This window comes from Rhododendron vialii, chromosome 9a (genome assembly GCF_030253575.1).
Source record: "Rhododendron vialii isolate Sample 1 chromosome 9a, ASM3025357v1".
NCBI classification, from domain to species: Eukaryota; Viridiplantae; Streptophyta; class Magnoliopsida; order Ericales; family Ericaceae; genus Rhododendron; species Rhododendron vialii.
Window position 1 is genome coordinate 3,904,051 of NC_080565.1, and position 21,113 is coordinate 3,925,163.

Here is a 21,113-nt window from a genome sequence, read left to right on the forward strand (position 1 = left end):
GTAAAGGAAAAAGGAAATATTAAACCACAAGAAAGAGGTAATTAAGGTAGTGAAATAATTGTTTCACTCTTCCAAGTTTTTTTGGATTAACCTTTACAATAAATACCTCTTAAATGGAAATCTTCAAGATTCATGCAATTTGAATGTTGGTAGAGCACATTAACTCCTTTTAACCAAATTATCTTAACTAAATCCTCGTTGGATTTTTTTCTAGTAAAGCGAGCAGATTTTTTTGAGCAGGGGAAAAGAATTTTATTAAGATAACCAAAACTTGAAAATAGGAAATGAAATATAGAAGCAATCAGGTAAGGTGTATATTAAATAGCTTATGAAAATAATTGTTCCAGGTTTGTACTATGTAGTTCATATCTAATGTAAAAAATAATCTCTTTTATCGATTGACAATATATATATATATTTCACTCTTCTATTTTTTTTTATTGGATACTTTTATCACCTTTCCTTGAAGGAAAATTAATTTTTGTTTTTGCTTCCCAATTTCCAATGCACATTACGTATCCTTTACAATAAATAACTCTTGAATGGAAATCACTTCCAGATTCTTGCAATTTGAATGTTGGTAGAGCACATTAACTCCTTTTAACCAAATCATCATAAGTAAATCCTCGTTGGATTTTTTCTAATAAAGCGAGAAGATTTTTTTGAATAGCGAAAAAGAATTTTGTTAAGATAACCTGAACTTGAAAAGAGGAAATCAAATAAAGATGCAGTCAGGTACGGTGAATAATAAGGATTGCACCTATTTTTCTTAGGTTTCTTTTAATTTTTGTATGCTTGAAACGTTAAATAAATGGAAGAAACCCATTTAATAGCATGTTTTTAGATATTTGAGGAGAGAGAAACCCATTGTGTATAAATAGGGGCTTCATCTTTCTCTTTTGGTAGCTAGCTCATTACACCTTTTGTTCCTAGACTCCATTAATGCTCTTTTAAGCTTTTCATAGTGTAATATCTTAGAACTCAAGTAAGTTTGTTAATTTCTCTTTAATTAAAGTTGTTCGTACGACTTGGATCCTTTATAATATCAAGTTTGTTTCCGTTTTTACCGGTTAAAAATCACGTCTCGTTTTTATGCTTTCTTTTATGCTTTAGCTATGTGTGAGTAGTCGATAGGCCAAGTCTCGGGGTAATCTTTCCCGAGTACTTAGGTGGTTACTTGGTTCTCAAGTCCTCGAGCTTAAAATCATGGTTTTCGAAATTTCACTAACCTAGCCATTCTGGTCTAAGCGAGAGGTGTTAACTACTTAGTATGTCGTTTAGTCAAGCGGTCTTGGCAAGTGGCATATTGAGGGCTCGTGGCCTCCTACGTGTTAGATACATTAGCAAAAATAGGTTGTTTTAATTCCGATTTATCACATCTTTCTATAAATGAAATCATTAAAGCTAAATTTCCCGGGCGTGAGCACGCGGTCGTGACTCTCGCCTGAGTTATAATTGAGAACCGGTAACGACTTAAGTCAAAGGTTAGACGATCCCTAGACTTGCCTCCTTTAAGTTAATTAAGCGTTTTCCTAGTCTTTTGCCTTGGAAATTTTCACCGCTTCAAAGTATCACCAAGTTGGCCGTCTTGAATGCTGCATTCTACCATTTAAAACCTACAATCCGATTAAGCTATCTTGCGAATTCCCTGTGGTACGATCCCGGTCTTACCGATTTATTATGCTACCGACGATCTAGCCCTACGCTTGGGGTTTTACTCAACCTTATTTGAAGACGAGGTTTGAAGGCTAAGCAGTGCACAAAGATTAAACAGACCAAGGGTACAACAACATATATACATCAACCGAAACCCAGAACACAAGGAAGACAAGACACCAATCAATACAACATTGCTACAACATAGCTATTGCACACTGTAGCCATGGAGTATAGTTTAGCAATAGCAAGCCAACCATTAAGAGCATCTTCAACCCATTTCTCACTCTTTCTCTATTTTAGAGACTCAAAAAAATATATTCTATTTAAAAAGTAATTTTGGAGAATCAATAACTCCAACCCAAATCTCCATTTTTCACCTCCAAAACTACCCTCAATTCTTCCTCCATTTATTGTTCGATATTGTTTTTTTTTTCCTCATTTCATTAGATGCATGTTTTTTCTCATTTCAACTCATTATTCAAACCAATACAATGATAGGATAGTGTAAATGAGAAAAAGTAATATTATGAGTTCAAATAGTTTGAATTTAAATTTGATGTTATTTCAAAATGCATTTACATATACTTAATATTAGACTCATTTTGAAGGTATTATTTTTGCCTTTCCAATAATATCAATTTTATAGAAAAAGGATGTGTACTGTAAAAGTTATATGCAATTGATGAAATTCTAGCAAAAAGTACATAGAGTATTAGTGAATGAGAGAAATGGAGATGGGTCTCAATTTGGAAGGTGATTCTCCAAATATGGCGAATGAGAATTGAGTTTCCAAAATGGAGACCCCAAATGGAGATGGGTTGAAGGGTATGAGTTCTCTAAAATGGAGTTTTGGTGCCCAAATGGAGATGGGTTAAAGATGCTCTAAACATGCTGAAAATGGAGTGGGACTATGGCCCTGTTTGCTACCACTTATATGCTAACTTATCATATTTGCTTAAAAAAGTTACTCTCTCCATCCTATAATATTTGTCTAGTCTACAAAACGAGGACGTAATTAAAAAGAAGCATGAGTACATTGCAGCATTATCCATGTCTGAACGAAATTTAAAAAGAAGCATGAGTACATTGCAGCATTATCCATGTCTGAACGAAATTTAACATGTGAACAGCCGTAACACGCTAGCGCGAGTACTCCTCCTCTATGAACGAGACTCCATCCAAATCTGCCTCTCGTTGGGCGACGCCTTGTTTTCTATGAACACCGGACCACTGAATTGTAACATAGTGCCCTGAAAAAACCCAAAATACGTACAAAAGCCAATAGGACCTGTACAAACTTCTTACGACCCAAACCTGTTTCCAAGTGTTTTTGCCTTCAGCCCAGCTATCAGTTTTTCAAGCTTCGCAATCCTGGCTTCAAGTTCCAGTCCTGGTTTTTTCCCTCTAGAATGGACAGTTCCCTCACCTCGACTGCTTGTATTTCCTGCTCCCCTGATCTCATTTCCATCTTCCACAGCCCTTTCTAATCCTTCCGCCGCATCTTCACCGCTCACTATCTTGCTTTCGGGACTCCTCATCAAATCCTTCGATTGGAGCACTCCATTATCGGACATTGAAGAAGGTGGATCTATCATTTGTGTACCCTTCATTTCATTGATAAAAGCGGTTGGTGGTGGTGTACTACCTTCATTGGCAAAATCCCTCTTTTCCGTTCCAATGACTATGGGTGTAACGGGAGGGGACTCATTGTCTCCCAAGCTGGTACTTACAATTTTGGGAGGGAAGCCGGGAAAAGTGGAAGGAAAATCATTGTTTCCAGTCTTACTAACCATACTGGAAGGAAAGCCAGGAGGAACGGAAGGAAAATCAAAACAAGCCTTGTTTTCTGTTTTGATAGTCCCTTTGGGAGGAAAGCCAGGAGGAATGGATGGAACCGTATTTGCTATTTTCCTGGTGCATTGGGGAGGAAAATCGGAATCACAATCAAATATTTCCTCTTTTACAACACCCTTAGTTCCATTTGAGTTTTTCCACCACTCCAGATATCGAGTGGTGACATCTGACTCAAAGTAACGCGAGGGAATATACAGTTTTGCATCTGAAATAGGCCTGCTATAATTTTCCCATGCAATTTTGGAATTTCCATCGGAATGGAAAACAACCTTCCCCGGAACATCTTGGTCCATTCCAAATTGCATCGCCACGCGATGTGGGAAGTACTGCTCGATACAATCCAGTCCGACCAGCTCAGCAACTCTCATGCACCGGCCAAACGATTCCAACACTTCAACCAAATGGGGTCTAACCGATACCCATTTATCCGTTTCACCGTACAGCTTATGAATCAATTGATGAGTCTCGGCCATGACATAAGGCCGCCACTGGAAACATCTTCCACTCGATGCCATAGCCAAGTCCACATTTCCGGTGTTTGGCTTCTTCACCATGTGCCACCGAGCCAATATCGGGTCACCATCTCTCATGGGATTCGGATGTGGCCCTAATGCCGGGAATCTCTCCCAAATCCAAACTTGAACTAACTGAAGAGGTGCCCAAAGAGTCAATGCAGAAACATCATTTTCCCTTTTCTTTCTTAACAAGCTCAAGTCTCTATAAATGCTAGCAAGCACAGCAGGTGCAAGAGCGATTTTTGTACCTTTGGCTAGAAGAATAGCGATGGGAAACACATCAGTTCCAATGGTACCATATGCAGAGGCTGAAGGGAAGACAAACTTTGACAACCAGAGAGAAAGAAATGCCTCGTGTTCGATTCTACTACCACTTTTCATGAATTTCTTCAACCAGCCACCTTGGTCAGCCTTTTTAGCTCTTCCCCTCACGAGTTCTAATCGCGCTTGAAGCAGTTCTTCCCTAGTTTCTTCTAATGCTTTGCCTGTTTGGTAGTAAGAAATAAATGGAGGGGAAAAAGTATATCTCAGACACATACTCCAATTTGTTTTTGCATTTTTTTTGTCACAAGCATATGGCTAGTTTACATCGGGATTCTCTTGTGTGACAATTCTTACGTTGTATAGATAGGACCTTGACGATTCCAACCATTCATTTTATAGATCACGATGTTTAATTATTCATGCAAACAACCAAGTCTATCTTATATGAGCAAGAACTTTGTTGAATAACATTTGTCTTAAAGGGAAATGGACCATCCGACTTTGACCATCCATTTCTCTAAGTACAAATATAACTCACTTCGATAGGTTTCATTGTGTATCACATAAGGAATCACCCAAGTGATCATCGAGGATATTGGCTCACCAAGTTTACATATTTTGAATCCACGTGTGATACAAAACACAAATAATTTTATTCTTCCTTTGCCCAGTGTTTTCAAATTAGGATAAGTATTGAGTATCGTTATTATCGTTTTCAAAATCATATCGGGATAAGTATTACGTATAGTAAGACACGTTAACAAAAGCTAATAATTCAATGAAAAGTTAATAGTTATACATAATTAGTATTCCAAGCTAAAAACCTGTGGTGTATTATGAAACATGATGAAAATTTTCTAGTCTCCCCGGTGGGGTATATCACATTGAGGCCTTCTATGGTCTTCATCAAGGGAAGTGAAGGAGAGTCTTATGTGATTCCTACAAAACATAATCGAAATATATGTTATTTCTTCTATTCAAGGCCTAATAGATTGAGTTGTAGGGCTCTTTATATGGTTTTAATGTTGCGATAATGACAGTTGAAGTAACCTAATTAAGGACTTAGAATGCATTTGGCTTTCCACTTATTAAAAAAAAATATGGTATGACTTTTCTTTAATAAGTAATTGTAAGGTATGTATAGACAATGGGGAAGTCAGGATTTTGATACGGGGCTGTTTAATAGACATACAGTATTTTTTATCAGAACGTATACTTATTTTAACATAAGATTTTTGTTTTTTAATACATTATATTTGTATATTGAAATAGTTCTAGTCTAATGCAGTTAAACTATACCAATTATTTCGTCTTTTCTTTAGGCTATCTCAATTGTCACGTACTTATTTTTTATTTATGAAAAAAATTGAGAAATAAGAATGTAAAATAACCGTGTATTTATCAAATCAAACCAGAATTATTAAGATTATAAGTAGCTATACACGAATAATTATCAATAATATTTGAAATCAATTATATACAAAATAAAATTTTAAAAACTCGGATGCCCGAAAGGTTGGGCCCCTCCGGCTCAACATAACTCCATCCCTGTGTATAGAATCGGGATAAATAAATATATTGTAGGAGTAGGATTTCTAAACCCAGATACTATAACTACACCAACCATTTTCTTAAAAAAAATTCTTACCAGGTGGAAGAGGAGTCAAAACAGAGTCACCGAGAATATAGTAACCCCCCAATGTCATCATATCTTCAAGAGTGACAGTCGCTTCACCAAAGGGAAAAAGGAACGAGTTGGTCTCGGGACACCATTTCTCCGCGACTTTAGTCACCAATTCGCAATCTTTTCGAATCGAGTAAACGGAACCCAAGATTGATTCGTAGATTCCAGCTTTTTCCCACACGGGTTTGTGCAGAGAACGCATGTGATCGACCCAAGATTTCCAGTTCTTTTGTGGTTCCCGCCACCCATTGAAGGAGACATTTAGTGGGTTTTTCTGGGTTTGGGTTTTGGAAGTTGTAGAGGAGAGAGAATGTGGAGAGAGATTGAGGGGTGGTTTGTCCGTGGAGGAGAGAGAAGGGTTCAGGAAATGGGCCATTCTAAGAGATGGCTGTCCATCACCTGTTGGGGAAACCATGAGCTCCTCTCTCTCTTCCATGAGTCTGTCCTCCGGTGGTTCTTCCATTGGTGGAAGACAGAGAGAGCTCTGGCTTTTCACTGTTGTGAGAGAGAGAGAGAGAACGAAGTACTGAGTTTGAGCGGATCAAAAGAAAAAAAAAAAAAGTACTGAGTTTGCGACTGTTGGTATGCTATAGAAGGAGAAATTTTTCAGTGCCGAGCGGGCACCGGCGACGTGGTGCCGAGTACGCATCTCGACTGTCCAAATATATTTTGAACGGCGCAGATCTGGTTGGGCTTGAGAAGGTATTTTGGTAATTTTACACTTAAAATTTATCCAAACAGATCTGGACCGTCCAAAACATATTTGTACGTCTGAAATGGTGCTCGGCACCGGTTACGCAAGACTGAAAAACTTCTCCTATAGAAGGTATAAATGTATGAGAAATTTTTGGGTGCTGAGTTCGCATCACGTGGTACCCGAGCAGTACATTCGGGTCGTCTATTTTGATTTTGGATAGCTCGGATTTAAAGAAAGAAAGAGGAGCGAGAGTGGTAGGGTGAGAGGAGAAAGAGTGTTTCAATCTGAGTCATCTAACATATTTTTGAACGATCCAAATGGACTGCTCGAACACCACGTAAGCATGGCCACGTGATACTCAGCCGGCGTCCAAAAATTTCTTATTAATATAGTAGTATATATACATGGAAAAATTATTGGGTGGTGGTGGTGCACCGGCACGTGATTACCCTAACACGTAATACAATATACTTTTGCAAGGTTTACTACTATGTTTATGGAGTGGCGTGAGGTGTTGGGGCACCAAGACAGCTGGTTCATTATTCATTCAGAGGGATAGCGGTGATAATTACCAACCCAACCCATAAACCCACTAATATTCGTCCACTTGAAACCTGCTCAAATTAATATTATGTAATAAATTTTCTCTTATACCCTTCTTGTTTAAAATATTAGTACTACTAAATTATGAAAAGATAATAATTACAGGGTACAATGGCCAAAAAAAAATTAGTCCAACAAAAAATAAATAATTGTGTTCTTTTATTAAGTTAAATTTTTCAAAAAGACTAACAAGTGAGGATGGAACGAATACTAAATAGATACAATTGGCCCCGTTTTAGAACAGGTTTTAAGTTCTTATTTTTTTTAAAGGTAATTTCAAGCTCAAAAATTATGAATTTATTGAAATATAAAAATATGCAATATTGATCTTGTTTGAAAGATCTTTTATACAATGTAAAAAAAATTAAAAAATTATTTTTCATTTATATTATTTTTGAGCTTAAAAATGTAAAATAAACTGCTTATTTTTTATAAAAATTTTTGAAACGGGGTCTATATTCTCACCTTATCCCAGTGGCACACATACCCTAGGCTAATGATTAATGTTAGATCGAGCACCTTGAACTTTGTATCTTAGTTTTAATTCTAATCCCACCCGCCTAGTGCAGCCATCGAAATTCGTAAGGGAAGTCTACTAGTACTAGTATAATACCTCCCTGCAACAATTTATATTTTTTATTTTACTATAATTTTATAGAACCTCTACAAAATTTGAAAGAGCCCTTTGTAAGTTGATTGGCCCCTTGCACCGGCCAAACGAGTCGTCTTCCATTAAATAATAAGCGCCAAACATAAGATTGGGTGGCCCATAACCATCCTATATTCTCTGGGACCCTTTTTTTTTTTTTTTTGGTTTCTCTATTTTTATAGTTTAATAATAATGTTATGGACACGCCTAGTGTGACCACTTCTCTTTCACATGTGTGGAGTCCATTCTATAATAAACATGTGCAACCAACACATATGTGACAAATGAGTGGTTGAGAATTTCTTTTTGGTTTCTCTATTCTTTTTTTTTTTAATCCACAAAAGATGAAATTTATTAAAAAAGGGGAAAAGAGAAAGGAGGTCCAACAAAAGATTGGATCAATAATGTTACGGATATGCCCACCGGCCACTCCATGAATACTTCTCTCTCATACATATGTGAACTCCATTCAATAATAAACATATGGAACCGATACAAATATGAGAGAGGAGTGGTTGGAAAAATCATCAATAGGATTGTAGATAGCAGCATTGTTGTTGATCTTTTTAGTAGGTCATTGTCTGGGACCCAGTTCCCACCTTGCATGAGAGTAAAGTAGACTACAAGCGAAAAAACATATTTTCTTCGCGTTCAGCGCCAAACTCATCACATTTTCTCGCCAACCAAACACCAACATAACCTTCGATTCCATCTTCTCTCTCTCTCTCTCTCTCTCTCTCTCTCTCCTGTTACCTCTCTTGATCTCGACGGACGGACAGATTCCGATGGTGATCGACTTGAGAACGTGCGCCGTGATAGGAGGCAGGGGCTTCATCGGCCGATCGCTCGTCCAGAGGCTGTTGAAGCTCGGCGATTGGATCGTCCGAATTGCCGATTCCGACGAGTCACTCAAACTCGACCACTCCGAGGAGAATTCTCCTCTCTCCGAAGCCCTCTCTGCTAACCGCGCTTCCTACTTCCACGTCGACGTTCGCAACAAATCTCAGTTAATCAAAGGTGACTGTGTGCGGATTTACCGATGCGTATACGTATGGTAGTCTATGATTATATGTGTTCTTGTGCGTGTATAATAACTGTACTGTATGTGGAATGTTGTAATTAAATTCAATTTTTTTTTGTCGACGGTCTAAGGCCAGGGTATTGGGTCAGCTTGTGCACGCCAACTAAATCCTCTCTCGAGTCTAGTTAAAGGCGTGCCATCCAGGCCGGGACAAGAGAATTTGCAAGAAATAAATAAGATTCATAAGACAATACTTCCCAGAAAAAAGTATGCAAGACAACATAATTGTTGAGAAATTGGCCATACCAACAAATACACAGCGCAAAAAGAAGAATTAATGATAGACACAATAAAGCTAGACAGAGAGACTTTTACGTGGTTCCTTAACTATGTAGTTGAGTATATTCACGGCTCACACCAGTTCCACAATGTATCGAATGAAGAGTGAGCACAAGTTACATTGCCTGTTGTGTACGACAAGTATTTATAACCTAGGGTTTACATCACCAGTTGCCATAACCTAGAGTCTACATTGAACCCTGAATAGTCAGCGAGCGATCCAAATTGAATCGGGCTTCACAAGCCCAATAGATAGTGCAAATAAATGAGAGACAATGCTTACGAAAAAATAAGTGTCTCAGACAACGGAATGTATAGGTATGTATACGGCATTGGTTTGTAATCGCGTCCTGCGATGATTGTTGTTGTGGTTGGTCTATGTGGAGTGGGTATGTCAATCCAATTTGGGTTTTGTTTGGTTGCTTGGAAAATTACAAAAATAGGATATTGTACAAGTTTTCATCTTGCAATGAAGGCAATTATATTTATGCATGTCCACAATTACACTCGCATATGCAAGCTGTAATGGCATCGGCATGTTGATCGTTGTTCCTGTTGATCTATGTGGAATGTGTGAGTCGATAGCGTTAGGTTGCTTAGAAAATGTAAGAAATTGCATGAAAACAGAAGGATGTATAACTTCATTTGTGGGGTGTGGGATACTGTACCAATGTTAATCTGATTAAGACCGTCAAGGTTTAAGTTTGGGTTTGGAAGAAATGGGGGAAATATGTGGTTTAAGGTTCATGGAGTTAGTTCTAGTGAATATCTGATGCTCTATGTGGTTGTTTGCTTAGAATGAATTTGTAGAACAATTTTCAGTTATCCCTTCGGTTCTGGAAATCTTTTACTATCTATGAATTTTTGGGTTAAAGAACACAATTTCAAGAATATATCAAAAAGATTCTTGAAACCAATTCTTGTTAACCAGTAAATGCTATATGAAAGTCATGAGCAACTAAACAGGGACTAACTTGTTAAGAGTCCTTTTTTTTCATAGCAACCAATGAAGGGAACCATTGATTGTGAATTTTACAGGGTGCATGAGTTAGTTAAAGGATGTAGAAAGTTTTCTTTTGGTAAGTTTATTCTTTCTCTAAGTTGAGTATAAAAGTTGATTCAGTTTAGTTGTTTGCTTGTGTGCAAAATGGCAGAATAGGGAGAAAAAAACCCCAAAGGAATTGTGAGTCGTTAGTGGAATGCTGAGCACTTTGAAGTGTGAATGTATGGAGGCCGTGGTTTCTGGGTTGATTATGCTCATGGTTGTCGTTTTACATGAGTTTATTTTGGAATTTGGTCCTCATTGGTCATTGCATAAATGTCCTTGATTTGCATTCGAGTTTGTCTCCCTCGCCCTTTGTTCTTTCGGTGAGAGATTTGAGGAATATCGAAGGAAAAATATAGTTTTGAAATTGTGCACTCTCTTAAAAAACACGTACTCAGCTGAATGGATGTTATGGGCCCAGCCGCGCAGCTTAGTAGAGATTATATTAAGATTCCAACTCTGTGTACTTCTTTTGTAGTCATCGACTCCTTATGCATCTCTCTTTCAACATATCTACTATTTTTACGCAGAATTTTGGTTCTATTTTTGTTTTTGCAGTCTTTTCATTATTTGCAAACAAGACATAATGTACTCTATGAAGGAAAATCAGTTCCGAATTGCAAGCCTAGTCTCTACGTAGCATTTGCAACTTTAGAACTTATTTGGGGATTATAAACACAACTCATGTGATACATTAACACTCTGTCTTATTTGAAATGTTTCCTCCTAAATTTTTTCACCTTTAAAATAGAGTGTTGGTGTAGGTGCCTCATGCGTGGGACAGCATCATGTGCTATACTGCTACCTAAAAGTCAAGTACACAACATAGATTCAAATCTATAGATTTCTTCTCCATATGGGTTTCTCCACATATGGTGGGATGGTTCAGCAACTTTTGCCAGAATGCATCATGTGCTATACTATTACCTTTGATGTTGGCATGCCACCTCGAAACATAAAGATGTATGATGCTCTATGAGTCCCCAACTATCTTTGCATTTGAAGCTTGATTTCTTGTATAACTCAGTTCTTGCTTGGTTTGTCTATAATTCTCCTCTATCCTCCGTTGATGAACTTCACCTTTAATAGCTGTTGACGGGGGCTAGCAAACTAACTGCATGTGTCTTATACTTACCTTGCAGCTATTGGAGGTTCCTCGGTTGTTTTTTATGTTGAGACTACTACCTCGCTCACAGATGATTTCTATGACTGCTACACACTGATTGTTAAAGGTTAATGCCTACTTTTACCATTTCTTATTTTAAAACGTAAATTTCTTCGGCAATGAAGCCTTTACATCCAATCATGGTCTCATTTAGGTGCAAAAAATGTCATCAATGCTTGCCGAGAGTGCAAAGTCAAACAGCTAATATACAACAGTACTGCTGATGTGGTTTTTGACGGTCTGCATGATATACATAATGGAGATGAGTCCTTGCTGTATGCTTGGAAAGTATGTATCCCTCTCATTGAGTTTTTTCTTCATGTACTGGATAAACTCTCATAGGATCTTTTCTCCCACTAAGAAGTATCCTTTTTCTTTCTGGTGATGTGTGCCATGTAAAAGTTTAAGGACATGTTGAGTGACCTAAAGGCTCAAGCAGAGGCGCTGGTCCTGTTTGCTAATGACGTTGATGGCCTTCTAACATGTGCACTTCGTCCTAGCAATGTATTTGGACCTGGAGATACAGAGATCATTCCATTCGTAGTGAATCAAGCAAAATCTGGTTGGGCAAAGGTTTGCAAATTATTTTTCTCCTCCATTTATGTGTCATCCATTTTCTTACTGCCTTGTTTGAAACTGTGCTCTGCTATTGAATATAATAGAAAGCCTTTTGAATCACTGGTACAAGTATTCAAATATTCTAGAGCCAATTCTTCCTTGGATTTTATGTTTTCTTGTTTGCATCTCTGCATATAGAACTTCATTTTCCTGCGCGACGTGTTACAAAATGAGAAGAAGTTACCTGAGATGCTAGCTGTTTGACTCTGTAATAGGTAGTTACAATTTCTCTTCTGTTGACGGCTGCTGTTTTTGCATGGAGTTTGACTTTCTTTTTCTCCCTTAACTGTGCGCAGTAGATTTCGTAATGTTTCTTGCTTGCCTAAGCAGGTAGAGATTTTGTACTTCTTTGAATAAGTAATATAGTTTCTCATTTCAGCTTATTATAGGAAGTGGTGAAAACATATCTGACTTTACCTATGTGGAGAATGTTGCCCATGCCCTTATGTGTGCGGAAAAAGCTCTTGGTTCTCGCATGGTTTCTGTGTCTGGAAAGGTACCCTGGACTTGAATTTTCTCTCCCTATTTTCCTCTTCAGATGCATAATAAGGAAATTACCTCATAATTTTTGCAGGCATTTTTCATCACAAACCTTGAGCCAGTGAAGTTCTCTGAATTTGTGTCCCTCATATTGGAAGACTTGGGTTACCAAAGGTAGCGACTGAAGCATTGCATCTTGGATTGTTTGAGATTTAAGACTGTTTCCACTTATTAAGGAATCTTCCCACACATTTTGGTACTTCATGCACATGATTCTTGAATTGTAGAACATGCCATAAGTTGAATTACTGATATGCTGCAGCTTAATGAGAAAATTATCAGTGTTCCTTGATTAGCCGCTTGATCTGCTCACTTGACCATTTTGCGCTGTTTCAATCCATTTGATCTTATTTCTCCATGGCTTTTAAACATGGTCACTGACTGCTTTTAATATTGTTGCAAAGTCTTAAGCTGTCTCTACTATTGTGCTTTTAACTAGCCATTTGGTTAATGTCAGTTGCCAACCTGCCATAATCTATACTGAAGCAAGGAGAAAACCATATTAATAAAAAAATTGTTTTATATGCTTCTAATGGATTTATTCATTTACTCCCCGGAACTGAGTTGCCCTAACTTCTGATTGCAGACCCATGGTAAAACTTCCAGCTAGGTTGGTCAAGTGTGTTGTATCGCTTGTGAAATGGGTGCACACAAAGACAGCCTCTGGAAAACTTAACCATTCTATACCACTTCATAACGTTGTTAAGTTGGCCTTGTGCACGAGTACATTTAGCTGCTCTGCTGCCAAGAAACATATTGGATACTCACCAGTTGTCTCCTTGGAAGTAAGTTGTTTTTTGTTTGTTATTTCATGCCTGTTTAGCCCTGCTCTCCCTAGTCCCTTGTAACAAAGATGTGCTCAAGCTCTTTAAGAGACAGGAGTTCAGGTTTAAGGTTCTCATAAATTACCACTAGGTTGGCAATTGTAGCAAGATGGCATATTTTGTCTATCTTGTTCATTATACTTGTTTACCCGTTTTCTGTTTCTTATTTCCCAATTCTATTTCATGAAAATCTGCAATAAGTTTTCTTTCCATTTTTTTCTCTTGGGGTTCCGGGGCAGGTTGGGGTCACAAAAGGGTAGGCTAGTGGTTTGAAAATAGTTAAGGTTTTTGATAGAGCTGGGGTTCAGGAATTTGTTATGGTTGGATTTTGTTTTCAATCGGTGAGTGCAGCTCAATAAAACCTTTGGAAAGCAAGGAAAAACTCCTATTCTAAGACTAAATTAAGATGGTATGCTGGGTTAATGTCTCATGATTACCAATGTAGGTTTATGAAATGAAGTGATGTCTTAGAAGGGCTAGTTGGGCCTTGTGGGTATTAGAGCTTGTCCCACATTGATGAATTGTTACCTTCCAAGCTAGGATATGAGCCTGGGTGACCTGTCCACCCATTGCCCATTGGTTTTGAGTTGGATTCTTTAACGTAGTATCACAGCTAGTTTTGGAGGATTCTGATTGATTGCCTCATTGTTTATGCTTGCATCTTGTTTCCTGGTGATGTCTATATCCTAGATCATTCGTTTACCTGATCTCCACGTGCGAGTCAGCTGTAGACATGCTGGGGAGTATTAGGATTGTCCAACATCCTCCCAAACTTGTATATGAGCCTGTCTAAGTTGTTGAGTTGGATGCTTTAACAGTGGCTTTAGTTTGTATGACAACATCCAATAGTAGGAACTAGGAAAAGAAGAAATGTTGACTTCAAGTACATACTTCAGAAGCTTGTTAGGCTCTTTCTCAAGTCTCACTTGATATAAGTTCATTGGTTTCCACCGGAAGCAAAAGAAGTTCGCATGTTCACTCGTTTCTATCTATTTTTTTTATGTTGGTAGTAGACACTTCGCTACTAGACGAATGACTCATGAACTTATTATTACTTAGCTTTCCAGATATAGAAAGATGTGGACATGGATCTAAGAAACCAGTATTTTTCCAATTGAGGAGCAGCAAAAAACCATGGATTCCACTCCACACCTTTTCATTTGAATAATCTTCAAACAACCTAAATTGTTATTGTTCTCTTGGGTCCCATTTTGGCTTCTTCCAGTTTTCTTCCTGGAAATGTTGGAATTTATTGCTAATTCAATTTTATAGTTTTCCATTATCCAGTACTCTTTAAGCATATTAATTTATACGAGCAGATGACTAGCAATGCTCTAAATGCTACTTCAAATCTTTTATATGTCTCAAGTAGCCACTGAAATGATTGTTGTTATACTTTAAAAGAGTAACTACACTTGTGGACTATGAAGCATGGATTTTGATACGGGATACGGGTACATTATTATACGGATACAGCAATACAAACAAGTCTAAGAAAATAGGATACTGACACAACTAGGATACGTTAGACTAGAAAATATTTTATTATTTTATCAGTATTGTATGATGCATAATTACAAGAATGGTGACCAACTTTTCTATAGTTCATGTGCAACAGTGATACAGAAGTTTACTTGCTCTCCTGCTATGAAGCACTGACACCTCTAGAGATCGACTTATTACAAGGTCGGACACAGGGACACGGCTGAGGACACAAGGGGACACTTATGGGGACACAGTGGGGGTCAAAGTGTAATTTTTAAAAAAAAAATTGGGTCAAACTGTAAATTTTTAAAATTTTGGGAGTCAAATTGTAATTTTTTTTTAAAAATCAGGGGTCAAACTGTAATTTTTCAATTGGGTTGTATTGAACTTATGGATGTCTTGTTTTGTTTGAATGGTATTGGAACTATAGATTTTTCGTTTTGTCCACATTTTGCCATTTAAACTTGGGAAAAAAATTAAAAAACAAATATACACGAGGCATGTCCCCCGTCATGTCCGTGTCCCCATTTTTTTAGAATTTCCGTGTCCCGTGTCAGTGTCCGTGTCCGTGCATCATAGCTCTCTTGTTAAAATCCAATTTTATGGAAAACACGTATGACGCAACAAGATAATCAAAAACTCGAAAAGTTAACATTATTTTTGTCTCACATAGTTTCCTCTCTAAAAAGTAAGTTAAGTATTAGAAACTTTACTTTTCTGTATTTCTAACAATTTTACTCTAATACTATGCAAGAAGTGCCACAATTTTGGTTTCACAATAGCTAAAGTTAGGATATGTGACCAAGATAATTAGAAAAGTATCTGATATTTCAGAAGTACAAAAATTAATTTATACATGGATACTTCTGGATATGTGTCCACGAGTATCAAAGGAGTATCGGTATCTGATATGGAAGTATTCGTGGTTCATAGCTTATGGATCTGTATATCTGAATTCTTATGCGCGTGATTACTGAATATACAGGAAGGTGTCACGTTGACAGTTGAATCATTCTCTCACTTAGCCAGGGAATCATCCTTTGGAAGACGGATCATTTCTGATGGACATACAAAAGTGGATAAGCTGCTAGGCAGTGGGATAGGTAGGACTTGCCTTTCATTTTGACTGGAAGTTTATTTTTTTTGAATGGAAAAAAAGGATTTTATTAATCTTTGAAAACAAATTACAAGGAATTTTTTTTTTGGACTGGAAGTTTATGGTTCAACACTGGAGATTGTTGGGTGGATGCTTCATTGAGAATGAGTAGGCTGGTGGTATTGGTTAAGAGTTTCTTCAACTGAGAGCATCCATGCTTTGTCTTGTGGGCAAACCATTTTGGTTTTTGCCCTTGGTGCTTATGAGACTGAATTGTATCAATAAATGGGCATGAAAAGGACATAATTTGACCATAAACAATTAAATGAAGCATAATTTTGATTTGAGCATAAACAGTTTAACTGACCATAAACATCTAAGGAACATCAGGGATCTTGCTTTTCCTGACAGGCTAATGCCAACATGGTACTAGTTACTTCAGCACCTTAGCAAGAAGTATTTCTGTCCTGTTGTCAAGGAACAACAAAAGTTGTAGCTGGTAGCTACATGTCTGAAACTTTACTTGGAACAACGGAACATTTCTGTCATTTTCAAATATTTACCATATCATTGCTTTAAACGATATGGATTATATATAAGATTCTTGACTATATATAAGCATGCACATGCTCACTCCCCTTTTCCTTTGGCCTAAAGAATGACCTAGATCATATGGTTGCAGTTGCAGACATTTTGCTGTGGAGAGATGAGAAGACCACATTTGCATGTTTTCTTGCTGTGGCTCTGCTGTATCACTGGTTCTTCTTCTCTGGACGAACTTTTATCTCGTCTGCAGCAAAGCTTCTCCTGCTTGTTACAGGTGCTCTAACGGGATATGGCATTTTGCCATCAAATATGTGAGTGTTAATGTATAAAGGTTTCTTTCTTTTAATTATGGGTAATGTCAAGTAAGTTTGATGAGTTTTTTGTGTTTACCCAATGTTACACAATGACTTCTTCGAGCAGATTGTTATAATCTCTATGGTGGCTTGCTTTTTGTTTCACATAAGCGAACCCTTTGTTCAATGCTTGTTTTATTTTGTGCTCTCTTTGTATTTCCCCTTGGTTTGTTTGGCCACAAAACTTTGTAGTACGTGTTTGGGCTGCTCCTCTTTTGTTCTCACCATTACAGCTTCTCTGAGTCTTATTTTATAATGCAAACCCATCACATCACTTCTCAAGTTGGCATGTTGCAGTGTAATCAAATGGAACAGTCGTGATGAATTGGATGCAATCTGCTAGCCTGATTGTAGGATTTCTTAGCTTTTGTGGTTTCCACCGAATCCACACTTAAATTTGACTTTCTTGTTTACCGATTAAAATGCACTTTTTCCGAATTATTTCAGGTTTATTGACTATCATGCCTTTGCAACAGATTTGGCTTCAGCATTCCACGGATATCTGCATCTTCTTTTGAAATTTCAGAAGTTGACATGACGAATTCAACTAGAACGATAGTACATATGTGGAACAGAGGGGCTCATGTCATAAAAGCATTGGCCCAGGGAGAGGATTGGAATCTTTTCTTCCAGGTATGTAATGGGAATGATATGCATTCCACTGCAGCTTGTGTTATTGCATTTTCTCTGAACACCCAACCACCAGATGCCTACACCTTCTTACTCTTAGCATTAGCTTTTCTAGATATTTTTGAGGAGTAATACTACTAGATTGTTTTTGGTAAGAAATACTAATAGATTGTTTATCATATATAAATGGATAAGGTTCAACATGATTGTTCTGATGGTTGGTTTGATAGCATAGCATTTGGGCAGTGTTCTAGCTGAATAGGTGATGCAGATTAGATTTTAGAAAAATAGTAATTTCTTAGTATTTTATTTTACATTTTTAGTTTTAGTATTTTGTTAGGAATCTTATAATTTAGGATTGTTAACATAGAATTATTTAGTTTCTTAATTTAGGTTGAGTCAGTTTCCTATTTTATATTTTCTTGTTTTACAAGAATTAGGGTTGCTTCCTAATGTTTTATTCCTTTTTAATTCTACGGTGGCTACTACTATATAATAAGATTGTAGCCATTAGGGCTAGGGAGTTGTTTATTGAATTAAGAAAATCGAGATTTATCTCATATCGTGTGTTCGAAGAGGGAATACCTCTAGTTCATACTCATTTGTGTTTATGTTTCAAAGAGAGAATCTTTAACATAAGCAAGTTCGTGATCTCTTCTTGCAAATAGTTTCGTAAAAGGAGGCTGCGCTGCATCAATAGGGAATTAAATGCAGGGTTTCACTTCCTATTTTCAACTAGATCCAATTATATCAATATATATTGTACATATCTCAATCGATTGCGTAAAAAATCCTGCAGTAGCAACGGAACCAGGTAAGTATACAGAAAAGATAGCATAAAAGCTGTGCTATTTGTTGAGTGCTTTTAAAGACATTAAAGTTCCGTGAGGGTTGAAAAAGCATTTGCTTGGTAATTGATTAACCAATTCCCAGCTGAGAATATTGGGTTTTATGCAAACAGAAGCAGTTCTTTGATGCTCTTCCTTCGTGCTCTTGATTTGGTGGCTAAGCTACTCCTGGAAAAGCTAACTAATGTCCGGGTTTTTACTTGTCAAGTTAAAATCATGACTTGAATTTTGTGATAATTTTTTTACAGTTTCCTATGACAGCAAAGTTGTTTTTGCAAGCTTTGTTTGGTCTGGATTCAATAGTTGTCTATTTGTTTTTGCAACCTTAGTCTGGCTTCATTAGGGAACAAATGACTTGATCATGCTTCTTCATATCAACCTAGTATTGGTATTTGGTATAAACACCAAGCCATGCACACAAAACCACTGCAATGGTTATTTCAGGACAATTAAGAACAGCTGCAAGTCTAAAACAGAGAATTCAACGATTTGCAAATTAGCTTGTAGTCTCAAGTTGGAATTATGGAGTCTTTTTTTTTTTTTGGTAACTTGCGCATTTTATAACCAACCAACTCAAAACAAGGGGATAAATCCCTCAAACAAGAACCCATACAAAGGAAAACCTCAAACAATCTACCAAAGCTACAGATATTCTACAACCCAAGCACTTTACTTGAAATGTTCCAGCATCGGCAAAGACTTTGATTTTCAATAGAGTTTGGGAAATGCTCCCAGGTGCAAACCCGAAGTCTCACGTTATGTTCAATACTCGCAAGCACATTATCAGCTCCTCTATGCTTTCCTCCAAACACTCGAGTATTTCTTTCCAACCACAGATGGTAAACCCCAGCTGCAAAAACTAATTTGAACAAGAAGGCCCTAAAACTTTTACCTCTACAATGATCAACAGCCCACTTGAGCTCACTATCCCATTCTTCCAGAGTCCTCTGGACCTGGAATCTATGAAGAATTACCTGCCAAATACTGCTGGAATAACTGCAAGCAAAAAACAGATGTTGCTGTGTTTCATGCCTTTGAGAACAGAGCACACATCCCGGATCAATGACCATTCCCCATTTACACAGTCTCTCTTTAGTAGCTAACCTCAGCAAGCCACAAAATGAACAACCATTTGGAGACACTTCTTGAAAACCACACAAGAGAAGCCCATTGGACTTTCCCTCCTCTATTCCTGAGAGCCTCCCAAGTATGTTGGTATTATAATGGCCTGTAGGAGAAATAACCCAAATAACTTCATCTTCTGTTTCCGAATGGGGTTGCATTGCACTGGGAATCAGGCTTTAAATTTGATGAATCAAAGAGGATCTTGGTCGTGGCCAATTCCATTCCCCATCCCGAATAACCGAGCTTACTTTTGCTGAAACTTGACCTTCCCAGATTAGCAAAGGCACGATCACAAAAAAGCTTGTATAAAGGGCCACTGGGGTGCCAATTATCAAACCATAAAAAGGTCCCCTGTCCATTGCCAATTAGATGCAATGATAGAATCGGTGCGTGCTTCTGATATTAAACAAACTGCTTTGAATTTGTTTACTGCAGGTGGCCGTTCCACTCTATTTTCTCGAGTTGATAGTGTCCCGTTACTTAACAGCAGCTATTGGTGTAGGTACGAAATATTTGTGTCACCATTCCATAGATGCTTTGATGACTATCATCTTTTTCTTTATGTGACTAAAAATTGAACTAAAATGCAGGAGTTGTCCTCGCATTCAGCATGTTCTTTGTTTATCAGCAATATGAAGAAGAAATTGATGGAATTGCTAAGGTTTTGATGATTACTACGAAGGAAGCCATGGGATTGGTGATGAATAATTTGCCTGCTCCTCTGACCTCGTTTCTTCACAAGCCCAAAGAAGATGAATGAAAATGACAGGCGGGCAAAAGATCGGCGATTTGACTGGTTGAAGGAAGTTCGATTGCAGCAGTAAATATTAGACTTTTTCAACTGATGTAAGTTCTTGTACATGCTATATCAATGGCCGACTACTCGATTCATTGATCTGAATACTGTAGTCCTGAGTTGAGAAGAAAACCCATGTCCTGGATGTAACGCCATGCATCAATTTTCTAAACTGCATGCGCGTGCAAAATGGTGTTTTCATCCTTTTGGTACAACTCTGGTACATTGTTTTCATTCAAGCCTTTCATCTGCTTCTCTTTGATGGAAGTTTTATTTTCCTAGAATGTATCTTAGAATATCGGACCTATCAAATCAAAGTTAAGAATTGTTGTGTTTGCTCTGGGATACGCAGAAGGATTTGTTGACAGAAAAACAAGGCGTTTGCCTTTGTTTACATGTTATCAGTACAAAACGTCACTAACTCTTAAGTTGTGCTTGCCGATTTTCCCTTCTACTAACTCCTGTTCGTCGACTCTCAGAAATTGTTCAACCCTCAACCTTTTGATTAGGTAATACTTACGATTCCCTCAACACGTATAAAAGACACCGCTTAAGCTCATCTGGAATTCTGCTATTGTTTTTTTTTTTTTTTTTTTCTCTCTTTCTGGTAAAGTTATCATTTCATAACAAATACACAGCCAAACAGCAGGCAGTCTAAATAGACCAAACCATACAAGGCAAGCCAGGTACAGATAGAATTCTTTCTGCTATTGTTGGAGCTTCTTCCTTTTTGTTTTTCTTATGGACAGCAAAGCTT

General features: G+C 37.5%; 2 protein-coding genes across 3 annotated transcripts; one reads left to right on the forward strand and one right to left on the reverse strand.

Annotated features, from left to right (window-relative positions):
* Nucleotides 1-2,678: 2,678 nt before the first annotated feature.
* Nucleotides 2,679-6,486, reverse strand: LOC131300887 (uncharacterized). The gene is made up of 2 exons (XM_058326900.1): nt 5,941-6,486; nt 2,679-4,513 (listed from the first exon to the last, which is right to left on the reverse strand). The coding sequence occupies exons 1-2, from the start codon at nt 6,437-6,439 to the stop codon at nt 2,961-2,963; spliced, it is 2,052 nt and encodes a 683-aa protein (XP_058182883.1). The 5' UTR covers nt 6,440-6,486; the 3' UTR covers nt 2,679-2,960.
* Nucleotides 6,487-8,504: 2,018 nt separating this feature from the next.
* Nucleotides 8,505-20,696, forward strand: LOC131301277 (3beta-hydroxysteroid-dehydrogenase/decarboxylase). Of its 2 annotated transcripts, XM_058327465.1 has the most exons (12): nt 8,505-8,942; nt 11,473-11,562; nt 11,650-11,783; nt 11,898-12,068; nt 12,493-12,609; nt 12,688-12,767; nt 13,240-13,438; nt 15,948-16,065; nt 16,741-16,915; nt 17,434-17,590; nt 19,996-20,062; nt 20,151-20,696. In XM_058327465.1, exons 1-12 carry the CDS (start codon nt 8,711-8,713, stop codon nt 20,318-20,320), a joined length of 1,710 nt encoding a protein of 569 aa, XP_058183448.1. In that variant the 5' UTR covers nt 8,505-8,710; the 3' UTR covers nt 20,321-20,696. The 2 variants fall into 2 exon arrangements, 1 of the variants encoding a protein (XP_058183448.1); XR_009191232.1 differs by lacking the exon at nt 20,151-20,696 and having other exon boundaries at nt 8,563-8,942; nt 17,405-17,590.
* The last annotated feature ends 417 nt before the right edge of the window (nt 20,697-21,113 follow it).

What these genes read in the sequence shown, in the direction of transcription:
- LOC131300887 (XM_058326900.1), bottom strand. Translation starts at nt 6,439, where the DNA reads ATGGAAGAACCACCGGAGGACAGACTCATGGAAGAGAGAGAGGAGCTC. An exon ending in TTTGACTCCTCTTCCACCTG is followed by an intron (nt 4,514 to 5,940) that starts GTAAGAATTTTT and finishes ACTACCAAACAG; the next exon opens with GCAAAGCATTAGAAGAAACT.
- LOC131301277 (XM_058327465.1), top strand. Translation starts at nt 8,711, where the DNA reads ATGGTGATCGACTTGAGAACGTGCGCCGTGATAGGAGGCAGGGGCTTC. An exon ending in GAAGACTTGGGTTACCAAAG is followed by an intron (nt 12,768 to 13,239) that starts GTAGCGACTGAA and finishes TTCTGATTGCAG; the next exon opens with ACCCATGGTAAAACTTCCAG. An exon ending in ATTGGAATCTTTTCTTCCAG is followed by an intron (nt 17,591 to 19,995) that starts GTATGTAATGGG and finishes TGTTTACTGCAG; the next exon opens with GTGGCCGTTCCACTCTATTT.